Source organism: Nerophis lumbriciformis, linkage group LG07 (assembly GCF_033978685.3).
Source record: "Nerophis lumbriciformis linkage group LG07, RoL_Nlum_v2.1, whole genome shotgun sequence".
NCBI classification, from domain to species: domain Eukaryota; kingdom Metazoa; phylum Chordata; class Actinopteri; order Syngnathiformes; family Syngnathidae; genus Nerophis; species Nerophis lumbriciformis.
This window is the reverse complement of record NC_084554.2, coordinates 51,916,913-51,936,524: the sequence shown is the minus strand read 5'-3', so window position 1 is coordinate 51,936,524 and position 19,612 is coordinate 51,916,913. Positions and strand designations below refer to the sequence as shown.

Below are 19,612 nucleotides of genomic sequence, written 5' to 3'. Positions count from 1 at the left end.
AGACGGGGAAAATGGAAATAAACACGACAAGTGTTGAAAAAAAGCCAAGGGAGTCCGTTTTGACTCGGATTTGTCAAGGTTTATTGAAAATAGTGACAAACGACAAGGCAGTTCGGTGCGCGCTCGGAGGGACAACAAAACGATTCGATTCACGCACTTTTGTTTCGATTCACAGTCAAAAATATGAATAATATTGAGTGATATTCTGTTGAAATTATAAGTTGTGTTAAATCTACATGATTTTGGGTCAAGTGACCCAAAATCAGGGTTAGGGTTAAGGTTAGGGTTAGGGTTAGGGTTAGGGTTAGGGTTAGGGTTAGGGTTAGGGTTAGGGTTGCTATGACAATAAAGTTTAGGGTTAGTGTCACGTGTTGGGGTTAGGGTTAGGGTTAGGGTTAGGGTTAGGATTAGGGTTAGGGTTAGGGTTAGGGTTAGGGTTAGGGTTAGGGTTAGGGTTAGGGTTAGGGTTAGGGGGTTAGGGTTAGGGGGTTAGGGTTGCCATGACAATAAAGTTTTTCAAAGTTTTTGGGACATTTACATTTTTTTTTGCAACTATAACTAATAAATAAGTGATATTCTATTGAAATTATGTGTTGATTATTTAGTGTCACCTTATGCACGTGACTGGCGTGTTGCCATGACAATAAAGTTTTTCAAAGTTTTGGGACATTTATACATTTATTTTTTTGCAAATATGACTAATAAGTGATATTCTATTGAAATTATGCGTTAAATGTTGACTATTTAGTGTGAACTTATGCACGTGACTCGCGTGTTGCCACGACAACAAAGTTTTTTGGACCATTTACATATTTTTTTTCAGCAAATATGAATAATATTGAGTGATATTCTGTTGAAATTATAAATTGTGTTAAATCTACACGATTTTGGGTCACGTGACTCGCGTGTTGCCATGACAATAAAGTTTTTCAAAGTTTTTGGGACATTTAAATTTTTTTTTTTGCAACTATAACTAATAAATAAGTGATATTCTATTGAAATTATGTGTTGATTATTTAGTGTCACCTTATGCACGTGACTGGCGTGTTGCCATGACAATACAGTTTTTCAAAGTTTGGGACATTTATCCATTTTTTTATTTTATTTTTTGCAAATATGACTAATAAGTGATATTCTATTGAAAATATGTGTTAAATGTTGATTATTTGGTGTGAACTTATGCACGTGACTCGCGTGTTGCCATGACAACAAAGTTTTTTGGACAATTTACTTTTTTTTTTTTCAGCAAATATGAATAATAATGAGTGATATTCTGTTGAAATTATAAATTGTGTTAAATCTACACGATTTTGGGTCACGTGACTCGCGTGTTGCCATGACAATAAAGTTTTTCAAAGTTTTTAGGACATTTACATTTTTTTTTTGCAACTATACCTAATAAATAAGTGATATTCTATTGAAATTATGTGTTGATTATTTAGTGTCACCTTATGCACGTGACTGGCGTGTTGCCATGACAATAAAGTTTTTCAAAGTTTTGGGACATTTATACATTTATTTATTTTTATTTTTTTGCAAATATGACTAATAAGTGATATTCTATTGAAATTATGTGTTAAATGTTGATTATTTGGTGTGAACTTATGCACGTGACTCGCGTGTTGCCATGACAACAAAGTTTTTCAAAGTTTTGGGACATTTATATATATATATATATATATATATATATATATATATATATATATGTTTTTATTTTTTTTATTTTTTTTTTCAAATATGACTAATAAGTGATATTCTATTGAAATTATGCGTTAAATGTTGATTATTTAGTGTGAACTTATGCACGTGACTCGCGTGTTGCCATGACAACAAAGTTTTTTGGACGATTTACATATTTTTTTTCAGCAAATATGAATAATATTGAGTGATATTCTGTTGAAATTATAAATTGTGTTAAATCTACACGATTTTGGGTCACGTGACTCGCGTGTTGCCATGACAATAAAGTTTTTCAAAGTTTTTGGGACATTTACTTTTTTTTTTTGCAACTATACCTAATAAATAAGTGATATTCTATTGAAATTATGTGTTGATTATTTAGTGTCACCTTATGCACGTGACTGGCGTGTTGCCATGACAATAAAGTTTTTCAAAGTTTTGGGACATTTATACTTTTTTTATTTTTTTTTGCAAATATGACTAATAAGTGATATTCTATTGAAATTATGCGTTAAATGTTGATTATTTAGTGTGAATTTATGCACGTGACTCGCGTGTTGCCATGACAACAAAGTTTTTTGGACTATTTACATTTTTTTTTTTCAGCAAATATGAATAATATTGAGTGATATTCTGTTGAAATTATAAATTGAGTTAAATCTACACGATTTTGGGTCACGTGACTCGCGTGTTGCCATGACAATAAAGTTTTTCAAAGTTTTTGGGACGTTTACATTTTTTTTTGCAACTATAACTAATAAATAAGTGATATTCTATTGAAATTCATATATTTTTTTCAGCAAATATGAATAATATGAGTGATATTCTGTTGAAATGATAAGTTATTGTTTTAAATGTACATGATTTAGTGTCACGTGACTCGCGTGTTGCCATGACAATACAGTTTTTCAAAGTGTTGGGACAATTTATAAATGCTTTATTTATTTTTTTGCAAATATGACTTAGAAATAATATTCTATTGAAATGATGTGTTGATTTAGTGTCACCTTATGCACGTGACTGGGGTGTTGCCATGACAACAAAGTTTTTTGGACAATTTACATATTTTTTGTCAGCAAATATGAATAATATGAGTGATATTCTGTTGAAATGATAAGTTATTGTGTCAAATGTACATGATTTAGTGTCACGTGACTCGCGTGTTGCCATGACAATTAAGTTTTTCAAAGTTTTGGGAGATGTAAATTTTATTTTTTTTGCAAATATGACTAATAAATAAGTGATATTCTATTGAAATTATGTGTTGATTATATATACACCTTATGCACGTGACTGGCGTGTTGCCATGACAATAAAGTTTTTCAAAGTTTGGGACATTTAAAAATGTTTATTTAATTGTTTTTGCAAATATGACTAATAAGTGATATTCTATTGAAATTATGCGTTAAATTTTGATTTTTGGACAATTTATATATTTTTTTCAGCAAATATGAATATGAGTTATATTCAGTTGAAATGATAAGTTATTGTTTTAAATGTACATGATTTAGTGTCACGTGACTCGCGTGTTGCCATGACAATACAGTTTTTCAAAGTTTTGGGACAATTTACAAATGTTTTATTTATTTTTTTGCAAATATGACTTAGAAATAATATTCTATTGAAATGATGTGTTGATTTAGTGTCACTTTATGCACGCGTGTTGCCATGACAATAAAAGGTGTTTTTTTTGGACAATTCACATATTTTTTTCCAGCAAATATGAATAAAATTTAAAAAATAAAGGCAGCCGAAGGACGGGGAAAATGTAATTAAAGACGAAAAGTGTTGAAAAAAAGCCAAGGGAGTCAGTTTTTAATCGGATTTGTCAAGGTTTATTGAAAATAGTGACAAACGACAAGGCAGTTCGGTGCGCGCTAGGAGGGCCAACAAAAACGATTCGATTCGCAGTCAAAAATATGAATAACATCAGTGATATTCTGTTGAAATTATAAATTGTGTTAAATCTACATTATTTAGTGTCACGTGACTCGCGTGTTGCCATTAAAATATTTTTTTTTTAAGTTTTTGGACAATTTAACATATTTTTTTCCGGCAAATATGAATAAAATAGTAACAATAAAAGGCGGCCGAAGGACGGGGAAAATGTAAATAAACAGGACAAGTGTTGAAAAAAAGCTAAAAGAGTCCGTTTTGACTCGGATTTGTCAAGGTTTATTGAAAATAGTGACAAACGACAAGGCAGTTCGGTGCGCGCTGCGAGGGACAATAAAACGATTCGCTTTTGTTTCGATCCAAAGTCAAAAATAAAGCTTCTGCTCATCAAACGTACAAAACGGACCAAAAAAAAAGGTTACAAAAAAAAATGTACAACTTTGGTCCGTTGGATACAAAACCAGCTGGAAAAATAAGTTAAGAGTATTTACAAAAAAAAAAAAAAGACAATCACGACACAAATGTTTGTTTTCAGGCAGCAGGTCCAAAGTCTAAAAGGCGTCCTGACTCCGGTAGTGGGGCCCCTCCGGCGTGGAGCCTCCGCTGTGGCCCCCGCTGGCCCCGGAGCTGTGACACACGTACCACTCGCTCAGGTTGGCGGGCCCCGAGGAGGCCGCGGAGGAGGCCGCCGCCGCCGCCGCCGCCGCCGCCTCCCGGCCCGGGTCTGAGGAGGGCGAGAGCAGGGAGGGCGTGGAGGACTCGTACCCGGAGCTGGGCGGCGGGGACTTGCAGTGCGCCTTCATGTGCTTGCGCAGGGACGACGGGTGCGTGTACGACTTGTCGCAGCCGCGCACTTTGCACGTGTACGGCTTGTCGCTGGTGTGCACGTGACTGTGCTTCTTCCGGTCGCTGCTGTTGGCGAAGCGACGCTCGCATCCGGTGAACTCGCACCGGAACGGCTTCTCTCCTGCGTGGGGGGGACGACACACACATTGCTTTTTGACTCATGTGACGTCATCATCCTGCAGCAACATTATTTCATAAATGTTGCATGAATGGACTTCAAAGTGCATATTTAAAGTTGTGCATCCACATGACTGTGACGTCATCATGCAACTAATAATACATTGCCGCACTTAATGGCCTTCAAATTAAAAGTTCATATTTATACTTAATATGTGCTCTCACTATTTTTCATCAAGAATATCATTGAAAAAAAAAATCTATATTTGTTTAAAATGACTTATTTATGTCATTAAAATATATATTTTTGGATATGCATACAGATATGACGTCATCATCCTACAGTAACATTATTTCATAAATGTTGCATGGATGGTTTTCAAACTGCATATTTAAAGTTGTACATTCACATGACTGTGACGTCATCCTACAACTAATAATACATGGCTGCACCTTCAAAATAAAAGTTCATATTTTTAAAGTCCGGGGACTTCCGGCGGAAACCTGACATGTTTACATATTATTAATATGTGCTCTCACTATTTTTCATCAAGAATAAAATGAAAAAAAATCTATATTTTTTTAAAATGATATATTTATGTCATTAAAATATATATTTTTGGATATGCATACAGATATGACGTCATCATCCTGCAGTAACATTATTTCATAAATGTTGCACGGATGGTTTTCAAACTGCATATTTAAAGTTGTACATTCACATGACTGTGACGTCATCCTACAACTAATAATACATGGCTGCACCTTCAAAATAAAAGTTCATATTTTTAAAGGCCGGGGGACTTCCGGTGGAAACCTGACATATTATTTGTTTATTAATATGCGATGTCACTATTTTTTTATCAAGAATATAAACAAACACACACACACACACACATTATATATATATATATATATATATATATATATATATATATATATGTATATATATATACATGTGATATAAAAATATTTGATATGCATACAGATATGACATCATCATCCTACAGTAACATTATTTCATAAACGTTGTACTGATGGACTTCAAACTCTATATTTAAAGTTATACATTCAGTTGACATGCGTATGAATGTGACGTCATCCTACAACTAATAATAAATTGTTGTACTTAATGGCCTTCAAACTAAAAGCTCATATTTAAAGTCTGGGGACTTCCGGCGGAATTGAGCCTTTGGACACAATCTGAAAATGTTTGCATATCATTAATATGTGCTGTCACTATTTTTCATCAAGAATATCATTGAAAAAAAAAATCTATATTTGTTTAAAATGACATATTTATGTCATTAAAATATATATTTTTGGATATGCATACAGATATGACGTCATCATCCTACAGCAACATTATTTCATAAATGTCGCATGGATGGTTTTCAAACTGCATATTTAAAGTTGTGCATTCACATGACTGTGACGTCATCCTACAACTAATAATACATTGCTGCACTTAATTGCTGCGCCTTCAAAATAAAAGTTCATATTTTTAAAGTCCGGGGACTTCCGGCGGAAACCTGACGTGTTTACATATTATTAATATGTGATATCACTATTTTTCATCAAGAATAAAATGAAAAAAAATCTATATATTTTTTAAATGATATATTTATGTCATTAAAATATATATTTTTGGATATGCATACAGATATGACGTCATCATCCCACAGTAACATTATTTCATAAATGTTGCATGGATGGTTTTCAAACTGCGAATTTAAAGTTGTACATTCACATGACTGTGACGTCATCCTACAAGTAATAATACATTGCTGCGCCTTCAAAATAAAAGTTCATATTTTTAAAGTCCGGGGGACTTCCGGTGGAAACCTGACATATTATTTGTTTATTAATATGCGATGTCACTATTTTTCATCAAGAATATAAACAAACACACACACACACACATATATATATATATATACATGTCATATAAAAATATTTGATATGCATACAGATATGACATCATCATCCTACAGTAACATTATTTCATAAACGTTGTACCGATGGACTTCAAACTCTATATTTAAAGTTATACATTCAGTTGACATGCGTATGAATGTGATGTCATCCTACAACTAATAATAAATTGCTGTACTTAATGGACTTCAAACTAAAAGCTCATATTTAAAGTCTGGCGGAATTGAACCTTTGGACACAATTTGACATGTTTTGCATATCATTAATATGTGCTGTCACTATTTTTCATCAAGAATGCAATTAAAAAAAAAACTATATATTTTTTTAATGACATATATATGACATTAAAAAATATTTGATATGCATACAGATATGACGTCATCATCCTACAGTAACATTATTTCATAAATGTTGCACTGATGGACTTCAAACTGCATATTTAAAGTTGTACATTCACATGAATGTGACGTCATCCTACAACTAATAATACATTGTTGCACTTATTGGCCTTCAAACTAAAAGTTCATATTTAAAGTTTGGGGACTTCCGGCGGAAATTAGCTTCAGGCCAAAATCATGACATGTTTACATATTATTTATATGTGCTTTGATTATTTTTAATTAAGAATACTATATATATATAAATAAATATATATATATATATATATATATATATATATATATATATATATATATATATATATATATATATATATATATATTATTAGGCCAAAATCTGACATGTTTACATATTATTTATATGTGCTTTGATTATTTTTAATTAAGAATACTATATATATATATATATATATATATATATATATATATATATATATATATATATATATATATATATATATATATATATATATATATATATAGAATACTATAAAGCTAATTTCCGCCGGAAGTCCCCAATCTTTAAATATGAACTTTTAGTTTGAAGGCCATTAAGTGCAACAATGTATTATTAGTTGTAGGATATATATATATATATATATATATATATATATATATATATATATATATATATGTATATATATATATATATATATATATATATATATATATATATATATTCAAATATACATATATATATATATATATATATATATATATATATATCATCAGTATATATACTGTATAAATATATATATATATATACATATATACACATACATCCATGTATATATATACATATACATATATACACACACATATATATATGTATATTCATAGTATTATTTATATATATATAGTATTCTATATATATATATATATATATATATATATATATATATATATATATATATATATATATATATATATATATAGTATTCTTAATTAAAAATAATCAAAGCACATATAAATAATATGTAAACATGTCAGATTTTGGCCTAAAGCTAATTTCCGCCGGAAGTCCCCAATCTTTAAATATGAACTTTTAGTTTGAAGGCCATTAAGTGCAACAATGTATTATTAGTTGTAGGATATATATATATATATATATATATATATATATATATATATATATATATATATATATATATATATATATATACTGATGATGATATATATATATATATATTCAAATATACATATATACACATACATACATGTATATATATATACATATACATATATACACACACATATATATATATGTATATTCATATATACACATACATACATGTATATATATATATATATATATATATATATATATATATATATATACATATATACACACACATATATACATATACATGTACATATATACACACACATATATACATACACACACACACATATATATATATATATTTTTTTTTTTTTCATATATAAATATACATACATACATATATATGGACTTCAAAACAATGTTCATATTTAACAATTATTCATTGTTATATGTAATAAATGTAAAGACGGCTATGTGTTGCGTTAATAAAAACCAAATAAACTGTGCAAAAATATTTTTCTTAAACATGTCGAAAGACTAGATTTCACAATAAAGGTCCTCAATTGAATCCTTCAATATTTTGTGGGTTAAAAATACATTTAAATACATTTTTTTTAAAGCCTAATTAATTGAAAAACATACTTTTATGTGTTAGTAACTAAAAAAAAACAACCCTAAACCGTGTGTGTGTGTGTGTGTGTGTGTGTGTGTGTGTGTGTGTTGTGAAACATATGGAATGTTCCTCCCCCTATCGAGTCCACATTTCATACCTGATGAAGTCCTCTGTGGGTCGTTACACTTTTTATGAAAGTCCGATCCTGTTTACATGTTGTTCTTTTTAATCGACTCTCCCTCTGAGGGGGATTAAAAAAATGCATCGCGGGCCACTTCCCCGCGCACAGGTGTCTTGTATATGCTAATCTCCACGTATATGTTGCTCTTTCCTCCACTAATGCCGACTAATTGATTGCCACGTCATGCGCGTGCGTGCGGGCGTGCGCGCGCGCGCGCGCGGCCGGAAAGGACAGTGTGAATAAATTAACGCGGGAATGAAGAGCTGCTTTATGAATAACTAATTGCCTCTGTCTAATTACACTTGCCACTTTATGAATATCAATTTGACCTTCTGCTGTTGGCTTGATGGAACCTAATCAAGGATATTAATGTCTACAAGAAAGCAGGAGAAGACCCCCAGGGGCCACACACTAACCTAAGGACCCCCCCGCACCCCCTCCACCGTAAGCACACGTTTGGGCTTTAAACATTAAAAAAAAAAACACATTTACGTCCGATATTCTCTTGACATTAGTAGGTGTTGTTTTTGTGCTAAATGCATATCACGTGACTGGCGTGTTGCCATGACAATGAAGTTACTGAAAGTTTAACACGTTGGATCTTTTTTTTTTTTTTTTGGGTCAGCAAATATGAATAATATGAGTGATATATTAAAATTATGTGCTAAATGTTGATTATTTAGTGTCACTTTGTGCACGTGACTCGGGTGTTGCCATGACAATAAAGTTTTTAAAAGTTTTGGGACATTTAAAAAAATTGTTTTTGTGCATATATGACTAATTTTGAAATGAGGATTATTTAGTGTCACTTTATGCACGTGACTCGCGTGTTGCCATGACAATAAAGTTTTTAAAAGTATTGGGACATTTTTACTTTTTTTTTTTTCAGCAAATATAAATAATAAATAAGTGATATTTGACTGAAATTATGTGTTAAATATACATTATTTAGTGTCACCTTGTGCACGTGACTCGGGTGTTGCCATGACAATAAAGTTTTTAAAGGTTTTGGGACATTTAAAAAAAATGTGTGCATATATGACTAATAAATAAGTGATATTATATTAAAATGATGTGTTAAATGTTGATTATTTAGTGCCACTTTATGCACGTGACTCGGGTGTTGCCATGACAATAACGTTTTTAAAAGTTTTGGGACATTTAACATTTTTTTTGTGCATATATGACTAATAAATAAGTGATATTATATTAAAATGATGTGTTAAATGTTGATTATTTAGTGCCACTTGATGCACGTAACTCGAGTGTTGCCATGACAATAAAGTTTTTAAAAGTTTTGGGACATTTAACAATTTTTTTGTGCATATATGACTAGTAAATAAGTGATATTGTTTTGAAATAATGAATATTTAGTGTCACCTTATGCACGTGACTCGGGTGTTGCCATGACAATAACGTTTTTAAAAGTTTTGGGACATTTAACAATTTTTTTGTGCATATATGACTAATAAATAAGTGATATTATATTAAAATGATGTGTTAAATGTTGATTATTTAGTGCCACTTTATGCACGTGACTCGGGTGTTGCCATGACAATAAAGTTTTTAACATTTTTGGGGACATTTAACAATTTTTTTGTGCATATATGACTAGTAAATAAGTGATATTGTTTTGAAATGATGAATATTTAGTGTCACCTTATGCACGTAACTCAGGTGTTGCCATGCCAATAAAGTTTTTAAAAGTTTTGGGACATTTAACTATTTTTTTTGTGCATATATGACTAATAAATAAGTGATATTATATTAAAATGATGTGCTAAATGTTGATTATTTAGTGTCACTTTGTGCACGTGACTCGGGTGTTGCCATGACAATAAAGTTTTTAAAAGTTTTGGGACATTTAAAAAAATTGTTTTTGTGCATATATGACTAATTTTGAAATGAGGATTATTTAGTGTCACTTTATGCACGTGACTCGCGTGTTGCCATGACAATAAAGTTTTTAAAAGTATTGGGACATTTTTTTTAAAAATTTTCAGCAAATATAAATAATAAATAAGTGATATTTGACAGAAATTATGTGTTAAATATACATTATTTAGTGTCACCTTGTGCACGTGACTCGCGTGTTGCCATGACAATAACGTTTTTTAAACTTTTGGGACGATTTACTTATTTTATTTTTATTTTTTCCCCAGCAAATAATAATATAAATAAGTTATATTCTATTGAAAGTATGCGTTAAATGTTGATTTATTTATTTTTTTAGTGTCACCTGCAGTATGTTGCCATGACAATAAACTTTTTAAAAGTATTGGGACATTTTTACATTTTTTTTTCAGCAAATATAAATAATAAATAAGTGATATTTGACTGAAATTATGTGTTGAATATACATTATTTAGTGTCACCTTGTGCACGTGACTCGGGTGTTGCCATGACAATAAAGTTTTTAAAAGTTTTGGGACATTTAACCATTTTTTTGTGCATATATGACTAATAAATAAGTGATATTATATTAAAATGATGTGTTAAATGTTGATTATTTAGTGCCACTTTATGCACGTAACTCGGGCGTTGCCATGACAATACAGTTATTTAAAGTTTTGGGACATTTAACAATTTTTTTGTGCATATATGACTAATAAATAAGTGATATTCTTTTGAAATGATGAATATTTAGTGTCACCTTATGCACGTGACTCGGGTGTTGCCATGACAATAAAGTTTTTAACATTTTTTGGGACATTTAACAATTTTTTTGTGCATATATGACTAGTAAATAAGTGATATTGTTTTGAAATGATTAATATTTAGTGTCACCTTATGCACGTGACTCGGGTGTTGCCATGACAATAACGTTTTTAAAAGTTTTGGGACATTTAACATTTTTTTTGTGCATATATGACTAATAAATAAGTGATACTCTTTTGAAATGATGAATATTTACGGACGTGACTCGGGTGTTGCCATGACAATAAAGTTTTTAAAAGTTTTGGGACATTTACATTTTTTTTCAGCAAATATAAATAATAAATAAGTGATATTTGACTGAAATGATGGGTTAAATTTACATTATTTAATGTCACCTTGTGCGCGTGACTCGCGTGTTGCCATGACAATAACGTTTTTTAAACTTTTGGGACGATTTACTTATTTTATTTTTATTTTTTCCCAGCAAATAATAATATAAATGTTGATTTTTTTTTATTATTTTTTTTTAGTGTCACCTGCAGTATGTTGCCATGACAATAAAGTTTATAAAAGTTTTGGGACGATTAAAAAAAACAAAAAAAACCCAGCAAATATGAATAATAATTACAATAGAATATCACTTATTTATGTGTGAAATGTTGATTATTCAGTGTCACCTTATGCACGTGACTCGCGTGTTGTCATGACAATAAAGTTGTTTTAAAAGTTTTGGGACGATTTATGTATATATATATATTTTTAATTTTTTTTTTTTTTTTTTAAATATGAATAGTAAATAAGTGGGACAATTTTTATATATATTTTTTTTTTGAGCAAATATCAATAATAAATAAGTGATATTCTGCTGAAATTATGTGCTAAATGTGCATTATTTAGTGTCACCGTATGCACGTGACTTGCGTGTTGCCATGACAATAAAGGTTGTTTTTAAGTTTAAAAAAAAAAAAAATCTGTAAATATTTGAATAATAAATAAGTGTTATTCTATTGAAATTGTGTGTTAAATGTTCATTATATAGTATCACCTGCAGTATGTTGCCATGGCAATGAAGTTTTTAAAAGTTTTGGGACGATTTTTATATTTATATATATATTTTTTTAGCATATGAATAATAAATGAGTGATAGTCTGCTGAAATGATGTGCTAAATGTGCATTATTTAGTGTCACCTTATGCACGTGACTCGCGTGTTGCCATGACAATAAAGTGTTTGTTTTTTTAAGTTAAAAAAAAAATAAAAATTCTCCAGCAAATATGAATAATAAATAAGTGATATTCTATTGAAATTGTGTGTTAAATGTTCATTATTTAGCGTCACCTGCAGTATGTTGCCATGACAATGAAGTTTTTAAAAGTTATGGGACGATTTATATATATATATATATATATATATATATATATATATTAGCAAATATGAATAATAAATTATGTGCTAAATGTGCATTATTTAGTGTCACTTTATGCACGCGACTCGCGTGTTGCCATGACAATAAAGTTTTGTTTTTAAGTTTAACAAAAAAAAAATCAGCAAATATATTAATAATAAATAAATGACATTCTACTGAAATGATGTGCCAAATGTTGATTATTTAGTGTCACCTTATGCTCGTGACTCGCGTGTTGCCATGACAATAAAGTTGTTTTTTTTAAGTTAAAAAAAAAAAAAAAATTCCGGCAAATATGAATAATAAATAAGTGATATTCTATTGAAATTGTGTGTTAAATGTTCATTATTTAGCGTCACCTGCAGTATGTTGCCATGACAATGAAGTTTTTAAAAGTTATGGGACAATTTATATATATACATATATATATATATATATATATATTAGCAAATATGAATAATAAATGATGTGCTAAATGTGCATTATTTAGTGTCACTTTATGCACGCGACTCGCGTGTTGCCATGACAATAAAGTTTTTTTTTTAATTATAACAAAAAAAATCAGCAAATATATGAATATTAAACGTCGATTATTCAGAGTCACCTGCAGCATGTTGCCATGACAATAACGTTTTTTTTAAAAAGTTGACTTAATAAATAAGTGATGTTCTACTGAAATGATGTGCCAAATGTTGATTATTTAGTGTCACCTTATGCTCGTGACTCGCGTGTTGCCATGACAATAAAGTTGTTTTTTTAAGTTTAAAAAAAAAAAAAAAAAAAAAAAATCAGCAAAATATATGAATATTAAACGTCGATTATTCAGAGTCACCTGCAGCATGTTGCCATGACAATAACGTTTTTTTTTTAAAAGTTGACTTAATAAATAAGTGATGTTCTACTGAACACGTGATGTTGCCATGACAACGTTTTTGTTGTTTTTTAAAGTTTTGGGACATTTACATTTTTGACCTATACCTTTGCATATACATATATGTATGTATATATGTATATGTGCATATGTATGTATATATGTATGTGTGCATATGTATGTATATATGTATGTGTGCGTATGTATGTAAGTGTACGTATGTGTGTATATATGTATGTGTGCGTATGTGTGTATATATGTATGTGTGCGTATGTGTGTATATATGTATGTGTGCTTATATATATGTATATATGTATATATGTATGTGTGCGTGTATATATATATATATATATATATATGTATGTATATATGTATATATGTATATATGAGGGGGGCGTGCAAGTGTAAAATCCACAAGCATGTATTTACCGTATTGTGCGTGCGCGTGACCGACACCTTTAGTCGATGTAAACAACAAGAAAAGGTCAAAACGTCAAACGCACGAGCGAGCCGCCATAAACCACCCCACCCCCCACCCCCCCCCCTACCCCCCTCCCGCTCTGCCCCCCCCTCCCGGCACGATGAACATGTTGCAGATTATTTACTGACCGGTGTGCGTCCTTTTGTGGATTTTCAGGTTTTCCGAGCGCGCGAAGACTTTCCCGCAGCCCGGGAAGGGACAGGGGAAGGGTTTCTCCCCGGTGTGGACGCGGATGTGGTTGACGAGCTTGTACTTGGCCTTGAAGGGCTTGCCCTCCCGGGGACAGTCCTCCCACCGGCAGACGTGGTCGGCGTGCTCCGGTCCGCCCACGTGCTCCACGGTGACGTGCGTGACCAGCTCGTGCATGGTCCCGTAGGTCTTGGAGCAGAGGCGGCTACCACCGCCGCCGCCGGTCCACTTGCAGATGAGCTCCCGCTTGATGGGCTGCCGCATGTACCGGAAGAAAGCGCCGGTGGCGTTGGTGGTCTGCGCGCCCAGGTTGAGGTTGAGTCCCGCGTAGTTGTGCAGCGGCGGCGCGGAGAAGGGGTCCGCCGGCGCGTACGCGTCCGCCGGTAGTCCCAGGCGTATTTGCGCGTCCGGCGCCGGGTCGTGGTGGAAGTCCGCGTGGTGGTAGTGCGCGGGCGTGTACCCACCCGTCGCCGACACGAACACGCCGTGGCCGAGCGGGGTTGGGTGGCTCCGACCCGCCGCCGCCAGAGCCTGCGTCATGGAGTAGGCGCCGAACGTCGGACTGTGGCCTGCCATGTGCTGCCGCCGCGGCTGAGGAGGAGGGTAATGGTGGGCTGGGCGGATTTTGAGGGCCGCCGAGTGCCCCATGTGTTCTGGCCCGAATGGACTCGGCCCCAGGCGGGGTTCCGCACTCATCTCCCCAGGGTGCGCGTCAGCCATTGAGCGCGGATGGCTGCCGAACCCCGGGACGCCTGTCACGCTCCAAGGGGCCGGGTGGTGATGATGGCGGCGGCGCGGAGCCCCCGCCGGCCACGCTAATCTCAGCGCCGCGTTCCCCGCGCACGTCCATCGCGGCGCGTCCGCCGCGCTCATTACGCGCGCGCGGCAGCAGCGGGGCCCAACGACGACGACGACGACGACGACGACGACGGCGACGGCGGCGGTGACGAATACGTTTTAATCGCGGCGCGCGCGCGTTCGGGAGGAAAAAAAAAAAAAAAAAGTTGATAAAAGTTGCGGGAAGCAGCGGGACGCACACGCGGGGAGAATAGCGCGCGTTGCCCCCCCCCCCCTACAATCAGGCTGGCCTCTAATTGGTCAGAACTGCCTGATTGACGTCACCGCTGACAGCTTCCAAAACCGCAAGAAAAAAAAAAAAAAGAAAAAAAAAAGTCTCGCTGACAGCGCGGGCGCCAGCGCGCATGCGCGGTGCCTTCAGGCAAACCCGGGAGAACGGGAAAGTTTGCCGCGAAACGGAAAGTTCATCTCCTTTTTGATGAAATATTCACATAATAATGTTGATACTCGCGGGGAAAGTCGCCTTGGCGGAGGTTGCTCAACACAAATCTGATGTTATTTCAATGATACATTGAAATATCCAACATGAACGTGTTAATATAACTTGGTAAACTTGTTTCATTTTAAATGAAGCAGGTGACGTCATCAATTGTCTTTTCAGCTGTCATATAATAAAAGTGTCATATTTTTGTTTTGCCACCTGTTGGTCGTGTGAGACGCAGCGAGCACGCGCTTTAAACACGGGCGAGTTGGCAAAGGACGGAAGTGCAAGTCGCAGGAAGTGTGTTACATTTTTTAATGACTGACATCTCCAACTCCTGCACGGCCTTTTTTTTTTTTTTTTTTTTTTTTTTTTTTCCCCCTCCACAGGTTCCTGCCGCAAATCCCACTTGATAAATTCTACAAGCCACAAGGTTTTCACACACACTCACACACACACACACACACACTTTCCAGGAGAAAGTGAAACGTTAGCTTTCCAACTTCCATAAACGCGAAGGCTTTGAAATATGATTTATTATATCACGTTGACTTGGCAGAGGAATGTAAACAAACAAACATCAGAAGCAGCACTTGCAAAAATATTTATACTCATACGGTTTTTATTTGCATGTATTTTTAATGTTTTCATTGGTATTTTTTTATGTGCGTATCATTCAAATTTACACGCATATATTTTTTGGGTTGGCATTCATTTGTAGACATGTTTTTATGTTTATATTTGAAGTCGTTGTTTGTGTATTTACTTCAAAAAAATATGTTTTTTTTTATGTCGATTGGTGTTTACATTGACGTTCATATATATTTTTTTAATGAATATAAATGCACACGCTCGTATGTTTGAATGTAGGTTTATTTATATTTTTTTATTTCACATGTAAGGTACAGATATATTTATATTTACATGTATGCTAACATGTCAAGTCATTTTTTAAATGTATTTATTATTTATTCAATTAAATTTGCAAATATTTTTTTTAAATATTAAAATGTATATTTATTTATATTTGTATTTAATATATAACGTACAGATTACATTGATGCTAGTCATTTTAAGTGTATTATTTATTCAATTAAATTAGCAAAATATGCGAATATTTTCTTTATTTTAAAATGCACATTTATTCATATCTTTATTTCGTATTTAACGTACAGATTACATTTATGCTAGTCATTTCAATTGTTTTTTATGTATTATTTATTCAATTAAATTAGCAAAATATGCACATTTTTATTTATATTTATATTTCATATTTAGCGTACAGATTACATGTATGCTAACATTTCAAGTCATTTTTATGTGGGCTTTGTACCGAGGATGTCGTTGTGGCTTGTGCAGCCCTTTGAGACACTTGTGATTTAGGGCTATACAAATAAACATTGATTGATTGATTGATTTTGATGTATTTTTTATTTATTTATTATTTATTCAATTAAATTTGCTCATATTTTTTAAAATATTAAATTGTATATTTATTTGTATTTTTATTTCATATTTAACGTACAGATTACATTGATGCTAGTCATTTTAAGTGTATTATTTATTCAATTAAATTAGCAAAATATGCAAATATTTTCTTTATTTTAAAATGCACATTTATTCATATCTTTATTTCGTATTTAACGTACAGATTATATTTATGCTTGTCATTTCAATTGGTTTTAATGTATTATTTATTCAATTAAATTAGCAAAATATGCACATTTTTATTTATATTTATATTTCATATTTAGCGTACAGATTACATGTATGCTAACATTTCAAGTCATTTTTATGTGGGCTTTGTACCGAGGATGTCGTTGTGGCTTGTGCAGCCCTTTGAGACACTTGTGATTTAGGGCTATATAAATAAACATTGATTGATTGATTGATTTTGATGTATTTTTTATTTATTTATTATTTATTCAATTAAATTTGCTAATATTTTTTTAAATATTAAAATGTATATTTATTTATATTTTTATTTAATATATAACGTACAGATATGCATTGATGCTAGTCATTTTAAGTGTATTATTTATTCAATTAAATTAGCAAAATATGCAAATATTTTCTTTATTTTAAAATGCACATTTATTCATATCTTTATTTCATATTTAACGTACAGATTACATTTATGCTTGTCATTTCAATTGTTTTTAATGTATTATTTATTCAATTAAATTAGCAAAACATGCAAATTCTTATTTATATTTATATTTCATATTCAACGTACAGATTACATGTATGCTAACATTTCAAGTCATTTTTATGTGGGCTTTGTACCGAGGACGTCGTTGTGGCTTGTGCAGCCCTTTGAGACACTTGTGATTTAGGGCTATACAAATAAACATTGATTGATTGATTGATTGATTGATTTTTATGTATTTTTTATTTATTTATTATTTATTCAATTAAATTTGCAAATATTTTTTTAATATTAAAATACACATTTATTTATATTATATATATATATATATATATATATATATATATATATATATATATATATATATATATTCTTTGTAAGTGTTGTTAATGTATTATTTATTCAATTAAATTAGCAAAATATGTATATTTGTATTTTATTTCAAAATGCACATTTATTTATATTTTTTATTTCATATTTAACGTACAGATTACATGTATGCTAACATTTCAAGTCATTTTTATGTATGTTTTATTTTTTTTTATTTTTTTATTCAATTAAATTTGCAAATATTTTTTTAATATTAAAATACACATTTATTTATATTATATATATATATATATATATATATATATATATATATATATATATATATATATATATATATATATATATATTCTTTGTAAGTGTTGTTAATGTATTATTTATTCAATTAAATTAGCAAAATATGTATATTTGTATTTTATTTCAAAATGCACATTTATTTATATTTGTATTTCATATTTAACGTACAGATTACATGTATGCTAACATTTCAAGTCATTTTTATGTATGTTTTATTTATTTTTTTATTTTTATTTATTCAATTAAATTTGCAAATATTTTTTTTTATATTAAAATGCACATTTATATATATATATATATATATATATATTCATTTTAAGTGTTGTTAATGTATTATTTATTCAATTAAATCAGCAAAATATGTATATTTGTATTTTATTTCAAAATACACATTTATTTATATTTTTTATTTCATATTTAACGTACAGATGACATGTATGCCAACATTTCAAGTCGTTTTTATTTATTTTGAATATTTTATATATTTGCAAATATGTATATATGTATATATATATATATATATATATGTCTTAATAAGGTTATCCAAAAAATAGTGCTCGATACCGTAGTAGAGCGCAATATATGTATGTGTGGGGGGAAAAAATCACAAGACTATTTCATCTCTACAGGCCTGTTTCATGAGGGGTTCCCTCAATCAAAATCTCCTGATGATTGAGGGAACCCCTCATGAAACAGGCCTGTAGAGATGAAGTAGTCTTGTGATTTTTTTTTTCCCACACATACATATATATATATATATATTTTTTATTTTATTTTTTTATGCACATTTATTTATATTTTATTTCATATTTAACGTACATATTACATTTATGCTAACACTTCAAGTCATTTTAATTGTTTCAATTAAATTAGCAAAATATGCACATATTTTCTTTATTTTAAAATGTACATTTAGCTTCTTTGCACATTTGGTAACACGTGACCAAAGCAAGTCCAATAAAATATATATATATATATATATTTTTTTTTTTAATATTTGCGCAAAGTGAAAGTGGTTTGCTGGATAGTGAAAGTAAAATCAAATATGTCGTCGCTACGTGGATTATTATTGAGGGGCGGTGGAGGGACGGGGGTTCTTTTTTGGGAGTGTGTGAGGAGGAGGATCAGCCAATGAGGGTGCGTCCCGACCCCCCACGTGACCGCCCTCCCCCCCCCTCCCCTCCTTCCATTGATCAGGGCTGGACGGTGTTGTCTTTGCAATTCATT

The 19,612-nt window shown here is 31.7% G+C and overlaps 1 protein-coding gene and 1 long non-coding RNA gene across 2 annotated transcripts; both read right to left on the bottom strand.

Moving 5' to 3' along the window:
* Positions 1-678: 678 nt before the first annotated feature.
* On the bottom strand, positions 679-1,647 carry LOC140678948 (uncharacterized). Its single transcript, XR_012050530.1, has 2 exons — positions 1,449-1,647; positions 679-1,176 (listed from the first exon to the last, which is right to left on the bottom strand). It is a non-coding gene; the product is annotated as an uncharacterized lncRNA (long non-coding RNA).
* Positions 1,648-2,476: 829 nt separating this feature from the next.
* On the bottom strand, positions 2,477-15,805 carry zic4 (zic family member 4). The gene is made up of 2 exons (XM_061964879.2): positions 14,273-15,805; positions 2,477-4,543 (listed from the first exon to the last, which is right to left on the bottom strand). Exons 1-2 carry the CDS (start codon positions 15,204-15,206, stop codon positions 4,128-4,130), a joined length of 1,350 nt encoding a protein of 449 aa, XP_061820863.1. The 5' UTR covers positions 15,207-15,805; the 3' UTR covers positions 2,477-4,127.
* Between the last annotated feature and the right edge of the window lie 3,807 nt (positions 15,806-19,612).